The sequence below is a fragment of the Lichenostomus cassidix genome, chromosome 2, assembly GCF_008360975.1.
Source record: "Lichenostomus cassidix isolate B80296 chromosome 2, HeHo_3.0, whole genome shotgun sequence".
Lineage (NCBI taxonomy): Eukaryota > Metazoa > Chordata > Aves > Passeriformes > Meliphagidae > Lichenostomus > Lichenostomus cassidix.
This window is the reverse complement of record NC_139482.1, coordinates 129,814,662-129,824,727: the sequence shown is the minus strand read 5'-3', so window position 1 is coordinate 129,824,727 and position 10,066 is coordinate 129,814,662. Positions and strand designations below refer to the sequence as shown.

Here is a 10,066-nt window from a genome sequence, read left to right as displayed (position 1 = left end):
CAGGAGGGACAGGCTTGGCAGGCTCCAGCTCCAGCTCCAGCTCCAGCTCCAGCTCCAGCTCCAGCTTCAGCTTCAGCAGCTCCAGCTTCAGCAGCTCCAGCTATGGCCTCCCTCGTGAAGAAAATAATCAGCACCACTAAGGCCCCTGCACTGGGTCCCTACAGGTAACGCCTTAGCTAAGAAAGACCTGAGAGTCTTAATGGATAACAAGTTGACCGTGAGCCAGCAGTGCCCTTGGGCCATGCTTTCCTGGGGTGCATCGGGAAAAGCGTGCCCAGCAGGTGGAGGGAGGTAGTCCTGTCTCTCTGCTCAGCCCTGGTGAGGCCACATCTGGAGTGCTGTGTCCAGTTCTGGGCTCCTCAGGACAAGAAGGACAAGGAGCTACTGGAGAGGGTCAGCAGAGGGACACAGAGGTGATGAGGGGTCTGGAGCATCTCTTTTATGAGGAGAGGCTGGGGGAGCTGGGCCTAAGAAGACTGGAAGGGGATCTCATCAATACCAATAAATACCTCAAAGGCAGGTGCCAAGAGGATGCTGCCAGACCATTTCAGTGGTGCCCAGTGATAGGACAAGCTTTCTAAGCTTCAAACTGTGTGTTTCTTATAGGCATTATAAAGATTGAAAAATACAAAGTGTAGAAGCAGAGAGACATGACATGAAGGCTAACTTCTGTAAACAATAAACTGTTGGTGGATTGCAGCCAGGGGCCTGACATCGCTTGGCATCAGGAGAACATCTAAGACATGGGAAGGCAACAGTTTTTTGACTGCACACACACATCCCCACCACTGTCCCAGCCTTCAACATGGGTCTCCACTCCAAAATTTTGTGCTTATTGCTAGTTCTTGATGAAATACTGCTTATTATGCAGCTCGTTAAATGTATGATAGGTCTAACATCAATAAGTTTATCACTAACTTAGTTTACCAGATTTTAGTAAACTTGTCAAAGTCCAGAGAGCAGAAGTTGTGCAAGAAGTAACTGCCACATCTCTGCTGTGAAGTCTGAGCTTGGTACACAGGAATGAGGGCTTAATATAGAATGAAGAATTGAGATATATGGGCTGCATTCCTGGTTCTGCTACAGCCCTTCAGTATGCTTTTTGGTGACCTATTTTTACTGTATTTTTTTATACTTTTCTATATCTAAAGTATTTGCCAGTACCTTGAGATAGGTAGGTAGATAGATATCTAAAAATACACATATTTGTGTATAGGTATATATGTCTCATTAAGGTTATTGACCTTTTAAAAGACACTGCAGAGATGCTGCTCTTGTATTAATCCACAATCATTTGTATAACAAAGATCCAATTAACTTTGCAGTCCTTTTGTCTAAAGTGCAAACTTCCTAGCACCATCTCTGATGGACAATGTTGTTCTAAGGTCACAGTATCTGTCCAGTTATGCATTTAGGTACACTGAAAATTAATTACTTTAGACACACATTCACATCGCTGCTGATTAATGAGTAGCTGCGATTGCCTCTAGTTATGAGGTGCATCTGCAGTTAAAGAATGATTGGGGTTGGTGGAGTTCAAGTTTCTCTTAACTTCCACTCATGCATTTGAGTGCAATACTCCTTGGCTGTTAAATTGTTCCTAGCCTCAGTGAATGGAGGATTCCCTCGGTAGAGCACACCAAGAGAAGGAATTGAGGAGCAGAGAAGGGAACTCAATAAGGCTGCTGCAGATGTTGATCTGGCAGTGGTATCAGACGGCTTCAGCTTGTTTTTTTCCCAAGTTATTAACAATTTCAGACTCTCTGAAGGTCTCTGTTGAGATAAACATTTCACTGTCTCATTTGCTTTGTGATAAGCAGTACAAGATAATCTCTTTTACTGGAGATTCCAAAACTTCTTGCTGCACAGTTCTCTGTGCTTCAAACAGAAACAGAAGTTTGTGCTCTGGGGCCTGTGCCTCAAACACAACAGGAGTGGTAGGAAAGAAGATTAGAGAAGCCTATGTGTACATGCACATATTTCTATTAACAAGACTGTGTCAGCTAGAAAACTATTCGCTGCTTTCTCTTCTTTGAATGGTGTAGTTTTATGATTTACTCCAGTTTTATTAGCTGATGATAGAAAAAATAATTGCCATGTAAGATAGTTCACCTTATCTGTAAGTTACTGGCTATTTTTTCCCATTATGAAATTACAGGACAATGTAGGACAGGGATAAAAGGAAAGACAGGATTGATGGCATTGTTCAAACTGCCTAACCTTGATAATTTTACTGAGTCCCTAAGTTAGGCTGGTCCCCCGTGAGGTGAATGGATTAAGACAATCCAACTGAGTCAATCTCAGTTGAGAGATATACTAAAAATATTCTCTGAATGTGTCCCTGTTTTTCCATTGACATTAAAGGGAAGCTAACCTCCTATTTCAGATGCTTCAGGGGGGTGCCTAACTCTAGTTTGTGTAGCTTAAGAGACTTGTTGAATTGTCAAAACAATGTATTTTCTTGTGGAATGGGAAGAGATATGAAAAATGGTGTTGACACACCATAAACACTTTCAAAAGAATCTTTCTATAATTCCTTTGCAAAATACTTTTAATTATTGGCTGAAGATAATTAAATTATGTCCCTTGCATAAGGTTTTCTAGGTAGTATAAATCTTTGTTGTCAACTTTTAACCTCTTTGTGGTAGAGACATTAATAATTGCCAACTCAACTTCAGCAAAAGCACACCTGACATTTTTATATAAATGTTTTGCATACAGCTTGAATTTTGCATTCTTCTGAATTAACTTAGCCAAGAAGTTGCTCAGGTTATTTGGTGAGAGGAGAGTGATTGTTCTTAGGATCAAGGTGTTTTGCTGACTGGCCACATTCATTACTCTGGAGGAATAATGCCAGAGAACCAGGGTGCAGGGTGTCACCTCAGAGCTCTAACTCATTATTGTGGTGCCTGTTTGAGAAGAAAAATGTTAAATTTCTTTTGACTTTTCTTTTTTTTCTTTTCTTTTTTTTTTTTTTTTCTTTTCCCCTTCATTGCTCTGCAGCTAAGATGTAGTTGAAAGGTATTGTCTGCTTCTCAAAATGGGATGGAATATTTTTCTGGAGAGGTGTCAAAAGTATGTTTATTTCCTCTGCCTTCCCTCTGTGCTATCTGCCATGTGGAATGTGTAGCTCAGTGTAGTGTTGTGTTGCTGCATTCATACCTTGTGCCTTTGCAAGAAACAGGGTTTATTTTCTCAGAATCAGAGCTATGCTCTTCCATAGATGGTCTAATCCCAGCTCTTGTTATCTGCATAAGCAGATTGAATGTATGACTGCATGTACAGACTTGTGTGTGCATAACCTCAGTCCACTTTCTGATACATTATAAAGTACTGTAAAATTTGAAATGTGCTTTCAGATTTGAAATTTGAGATGCTTTTGTGGGGAAACATTAAACCTGAAGTGTCACTTGTGTTTTCAGCCAGGCTGTGCTGGTGGACCGGACAATGTACATTGCAGGGCAGATAGGGCTGGAGCCTTCCACTGGGCAGCTTGTCTCTGGAGGGGCAAAGGAGGAAGCCAAGCAGGTAAGAAGTCTTCCACCAATGAGCATGTAATGGAGTTGGCATGTGTTTAATTAAACATGGACTTGCGAGAAATTGAGGAGATTAGAAAGCACATTTCACATCCTCTAGATGAGGGAAAAGCAGGAGGAAGTCATTCCATCTTAGCTAATGCTGTCATTTTTCCACTCAAACAACTTGGAGGTCAGGAGAGAAATCTGTGTTTCATGTAGGAAGGTAAGAAAGAATCAATGTTTGAAGCAAAGCTTCACACCCCAATAAAAACCCTGGCTTGAGTCAGGGAAAGATTTATTTCCCCAGCAGCAGAGGTGGAGTGAGATAATAGGATGAGATGGAGCTGCATCATGCATTTACATCTAATGAATGGATGGTTTAATATTTATTACATGTTCCCTTTTATTAACTTTTATTTAGGTCAGTCTTTTTTTACAGTTGAAGTTTTGCTGATTTAACTTACAATAAAACATGGATTCAGCCAAGTCACGAGTCATATTTACATACTTACATAAGTATAACCCAGCTGATGGCTAAAAGATTTTTGTTTCCTTTTTCATTAGGCTCTGAAAAACTTGGGAGAAGTTCTGAAAGCTGCAGGCTGTGACTATGGCAATGGTAAGTGATGCTGTGACAGTGGCAAACAAGTGGCTGTTTTTACCTGAATTAAAATATATAAAAATCTAGTGATCTTAAAAAAAAAAAAGAAAAAGCAAGCTGTTTGCTGAAAATTTGGTTGTTATCAGTATCTAGAAGAAACAAAAGAAATTGTGATTTTGGGTTAAAAAATAAATCTACAATCAAGTCTGAGCAATGAGTGTCAATGGAACACTGCCTTTCATCAAAAATTTCTGGCAATGGTACTAGTATTTCAATTCCAACTGGGGAAGCTCAGGTACAGACAGTGATGTGAGTGTCAACAGGCATTTTAAGCATCCTAGGCTTTGCTCCAGGTAAAAGCAGGTTTGTATATGTGGTGTTAAAATTCTAGACACCTTCAATTCTTTTTGAGTGGAGGACTCAAATGGTGGAGCCACACCAGGATTAATGCTGAGGCAGTTCCAGGTAAAAAATTCAAGCCTCCACTATATTTTCATGCCTTTTATGAACTTTTTTTTTTTTTTGGCAGCAGATATTATATATGATATGTTATCTCCAGAAGTTGGTTTATTTTAATTGACCTGCTTGTCAGCTCTGTGCCTTTGGAAGAATTTGGCTTTTTCAGAGCTTGTCAGGAATGGTTTAATTCCTTCAAGTTTTATTACTTACTAGGTGATTGGATTTTTTTAGGTTGTTCCCTGGGTTGTAGCTCTAATGGTCAATATCTGCTTCCAAAATGTTTAAAAATGTTTAGAATAGTTGACAGAAATGTATGAAATAAAAGCAAGAAATACACTAAAGTATTCAATTTTTGTATGCAAGTCAGAGGTCTAAAATAACTGTACTTATATAATTTCTAGTTGTGAAGACTACGGTTTTGATGGCAGACATGAAGGACTACAATGATATTAATGATGTTTACAAACAATGTAAGTAGATATTTTGCTTGCATTTTACCATTATGACTTTTAGAACAAATTATGTTCATGGTTATCAAAGTGTTTTAATGACTCAGACGATGTAGTTACTTATTCTTTGAAATTCCAGTAGAAATTTTGGAAAAAAAAAAAAATCATTTTCAAGTATCAGGTCAAGCACAGCTAATTTCATGTGGATTTGTGTTCACCCATCCCAGTAACTCACTGTCCTGTGAAGATAGCTCCTGCTACCCCTACAGGTTGATCTTCTTGCCTCTTTATCTTGCTTGATGCTCTGTTGTCCCTGATATAATTCTACTGTAGGCAGCCTTCAAAAGCTGAATTTCAGATTTTGTATCTCCATTTCTCTAAAGTCTGTATGTTTGAACAATTTGAGAGTTATTGTTATGGTACAGAGCTCATTTTTTAAACATGGATGAGCCATGCTGCTCTGCTTGAGGAGAAAAGAGAACAGTGCTTGGTCAGCAAAACTTAATGTAGACGAAATGAAATAAGTGATTCCAACGAGCCATGCTGTGCGGTATAATTTGGGGAGTATGCTCAAGTTCCTTATTTATATAGCTTTGGCTTTTAATTAGATAGCAACATCTGGTCTTGAATGAAGTCTTACTAATGTGCAACCAACAGAGTCTTCTGCTTGGCAGAAGGGGCTGGGGGCAGGGAGGGGCTGGGGCAGGGTATGTGCTTAAGCAGAGTAAAACCAGACCAGCTGGATGCTTAGTTACTTGTTGCCTCCAACCTGTAGTTGGAGAAAACAGTTGCTGTTGATTTTGAGTTATCTCAATGCACAACCCCAAAATTGCCATTATTAACAGTTTTGTGATAACTGTCACTAGTAAAACTTCCACTTTAGTATGCAAATTTCTTGAAAGTGTTCAAAGTCAGTTTGGGCAGGGCTTTGAGCAACCTGATCTAGTGAAAGGTGCTCTTGGCCATGGTAAGGTGGTGAATTGGGCTATGTGGTCTTTAAAGGTTCCTTCCAACCTAAGCTATTCTAATATTCTATAAATTCAGCTCTTACATATTTACGAGTACCCTTCCCCGTGCCTCACCCCCTGTGATTGCCAGGTCTAAGTGGGCATGGAGGAATAAATCAAGGGCCTATTTTTCCTTTGTTTTCCTTTGATATGAGTACAGTTGGACTCCTGTTGACTTTACATAAATCTGGGATCTTTGCTCATGACTCTTTTGGCAGGGGCCTGTTTCTCACTCCTCTTTCTGTGAAAGAGCCATTTCCCACTCCCTGGTGTTTGAAAATGGATGATCACCATTCTGATTTAATATTACTTTTTCAATCAAGTTGGTGTTAAGTCCCTGCAGCATCAGCAGAGTGCAAGTTATCACTGGCCACTAGATCACAACTGCAGCTGTCTGCTTGGTGATGAGTGATTTGCTGAGATTGAGAGCAGTCAGTGACCAAGACAAAACAACAACGGAAAATGATAGTTGGCATAGAAGTCTCGTAGCCTTGAACCTGAAACTGTTCCATTGATTGCATTTTATACAGATTACTTTGAACTGTGTTTTATCAAGCAAGGTTTAGTGATTGCTGAATGCTTCTGTTTAAATTACAGTTTTCACTGCAAACTTCCCAGCCAGAGCAGCCTATCAAGTTGCTGCTTTACCCAAAGTAAGTGTTGCTTTTCTGTCTACAAAAACCCCCAAATTTGCTGAAATACCTTACTACTGAAGCATTCTGACAGCTTTTATTATTCTGAAATAGCTTTGATTGCAACAATTTTAATGAAGACTCCTAGTTTTTTTTCTAAGTATACCAGTGTTATTCCTACACATTGTCAGAGATCTGAATGAGATACAGTTTCTTTATGGAGGAAGATGGGTACAACACTAGAAATAAGGGATTATGATACTTCAGTAAACATAAATTTGATTTACAGTATTGCTTAACATTGCTAAACCATTAATACAACTGTGAGAAGTATAATCTCTCTCAAATGTCACTCTCTTCTTACAAGGTTGTGTTGCTCATCCAGTTGCTTCATAAAACAAATATATTAAATTCCTAATATGTTTTTCATTGTTTTGTCACAGGGGGCCAAAGTTGAGATTGAAGCTATTGCCATTAAGGGACCTCTGCAAGATGCTTCAGCCTGACTATAAGTAGAGACTGGGTATCCTAGAATGGCAGGTTTAGGTTTAGTTAATACTTCCCCCTTATATCTGATTCCTGCAGTTGGCTAACAGAAGTTACATACAGTTGAAATCAGTAAACTTACCAAGAAAAGGTGCTTTCTTCAGGACTGGGGCCTTGGATTCTCTCAAGTATGAGCTTACAGTGACTTCTCTGCTGGCAAACCCTGAAATGTGCCTGAGTCCGACTAAAATCAGCAGAGCCAGACTGCAGGACAGAGCCCGGCCTTTGTGGAGGTGACTGGATATTCAGGTATTAAGGCACATACCTGGGTGAATGTATTAGAGTTATACCATGGGTGATCTGGACATGAAACACTATACTGATCTGTAATAGCAGGTTTTTAGTAACAATTTTAAATCAGAAAAAAATGTCAGAAATGAGAAAATGGAACATGAATTGCGTAGCATACATCTTCACTTCTGAGGAATTGTACTGTATTTGTTTCAGAATTTTCTTAACCTCTTTCTTTACATAATAGATTGCTGTTGGGACTCAGATTTTTTTCATATGTAAGCAATTGCTTAGGAAAGTTAATATTAATTTCAGAAGAAAATTATGCTTTTCTGAAATGAAGTGGTACTTTTATAAATCAGATGAAAATTAATATCTCCCTGTAACCTTTTTCATACTCTTTTTCATAGCAATTCAACTTCGACTGTGTTTTGATTAAAAAAAAACCCAAAACCCAAAAATTAAAATGAGAATATGAGACTATTTTAATCTGTTTAATGAGAATAAAATGTAATTGCAACTGCAAAAAAGTGCTTGTCTATTCTGAGAACAAACTTTTCTTTTTCTGATTGTCCTTTGATATGCCATTAAAAAAAAGTCTCTAGCTTGCTTATTCAATAAGAAATAATTTGAACTGAAAGAATAGGTTTATTATTTACATCCTAAGAGCTAAGGATTAAATTCTCCAGGACAGGAAGCTTTCAGCTACCATGTCATTACAGTTCTTTGCATTTTTTTCTCTGCCATTAAGGTCAGAAGCATCGGTTTGACAGGGTGATTAAGCAATTTTGAGAAGTCCAGCTGGTGATGCTAGTAACTTATCCCATCCTCCTGTATTGATCTTCTATCAAGAAGAAATGAATACTGTGTTTTTAAGTATCTCTTTGAAAGTCAACCACCTCAAGGCAGAGTTGATTCCCTGTCTTTCCCACAGCCATATAACTAAGCACAGTATCGGTGTATTTAGGCAGAAATGAGCAGAAAATCTTTCCTGCTGTGGTCTGTCCACCTTAATGTCTTTGTTTTGCTCTCTTCTGTGAAGATGCCATCCAATTACATATGGATGCTACTGTCGTCACTATATCTTCACTGTCTTTGTGTAGAAAGTAAAACTAGCTTGGAGAATGTACCATTTCAGTGGTGGAAGCATGTACCTGCTTTATCAAATGTCCTGCCAGAGGGAATCCCATAGCCTGCTCCTTCCAGGGGCAGCTGTTTGTATGCCAGAGTGCTGTGACTGTCAGAAGCTCTTTCTAGTCCCATCTTGTGTGATCACACTCTTCATATTGGTAAGCCACAGAAGCAGTAATGCAGTGAGGAGTAGCCATAAAGCTGTTTTGCTACAGGTCAAGTCACATTACTGTGGGTTCAGCTCTGTGACAATTCAACACCAAACTTCAGTTCTCCTACGCGTGCGTTTCTGTGCATAAAGCCTATTGATGCTCCTCTTGCATACTTCTACCTGGTTAATTACTTTCATACAGTAAGTGTGTATGAAGAATCCAATCTGGCAGCATCATGTTAATGTCAGTCTTTCCATGACACATACAGATGTTGCCTTGTCTGAATACCCTCTCCATTCAATATCACAGCCACACTGTATGAATCATCTTCCATCCTTGGATAAACTGTAAGTGTTGCACTTGGGGGTTCTTACCTTCCTGCTCACCAGCCATACTTTCCAGCTCTTGTTACTTCAGTAGTAAGTATATTTTGTATTTTTCCATGCATTCCTGGTATCCCTTTAGCATACACCAGGACAGCATTTGGAAGGGTGTGAGAACAGTCAGCCTTACTTACCCATCCTAGATTTGATATGAAACAGCCATTTCTGCTTTTCACTGAGCTTATAAATTGTACCTTTATAGAAAAAAGGATTCCTAATGAGGTTGTCACAGCAAATATGTGCAGATGTATGGATTTTTTTTAAATAGTATTATCTTGCTTTCTTTGGGAGATACATATTTTTATTAGAAGCAAAATAATGCTTTTGGTATTTCAAAAAGAGAACTTCCCAGCAGCCTTTGAAAAATGCCTAACTTTTCTCTAAATAAATTTCCTATACATAAAATTTTATTAGTTTTGGCTTCTGCTCTTGTTTTGTCTCCTTGGTTGTACTACTAATGGATCTTATGCTCTACAGCTCTGACTCCATAAGCAATTCCACCTAAGAAAAAGCATGGTCAGACTTGTTAGGAAGGAACTAGTACTATTATGGCTATGATTTTCTAGGAAACACAAAGCAGATCCTGCTTAATTTTGTCAATTAATAATAATTAAGAATAATGTAACTGAATGGAGTTACAATTAATCTTTTAAATTTGACTCCTAATTTATATTTAGGTTTCTTTGTTACAGCTTTGTTCATGTATAATTACTTCGTTGGGATTTATTTCACTGGTTTGTAGCAGATTTAGTTCAAGTTCACCATAAATCAGCTGATTTCAATAGTCTTGTTCATGAGCTAAGTTCAGCCTTTTATAACCACAGTGGTTATCCCTTCTTACTGCTCACATTGCTCCCCGCTGCCTTCCTTACCCGTGCCCCGCAGCTTCTCTGCCCGCCTCGAACCCAACACTAGATGGCAGTTTCGATATTTTTTTGCCATGCTGACTTGCGCAGT

General features: G+C 38.8%; 1 protein-coding gene across 1 annotated transcript; it reads left to right on the top strand.

Moving 5' to 3' along the window:
• The first annotated feature begins 13 nt into the window (after nt 1-13).
• RIDA (reactive intermediate imine deaminase A) lies at nt 14-7,973 on the top strand. The gene is made up of 6 exons (XM_085053275.1): nt 14-164; nt 3,423-3,528; nt 4,083-4,137; nt 4,980-5,048; nt 6,632-6,687; nt 7,110-7,973. The coding sequence occupies exons 1-6, from the start codon at nt 103-105 to the stop codon at nt 7,170-7,172; spliced, it is 411 nt and encodes a 136-aa protein (XP_084909401.1). The 5' UTR covers nt 14-102; the 3' UTR covers nt 7,173-7,973.
• Nucleotides 7,974-10,066: the final 2,093 nt, after the last annotated feature.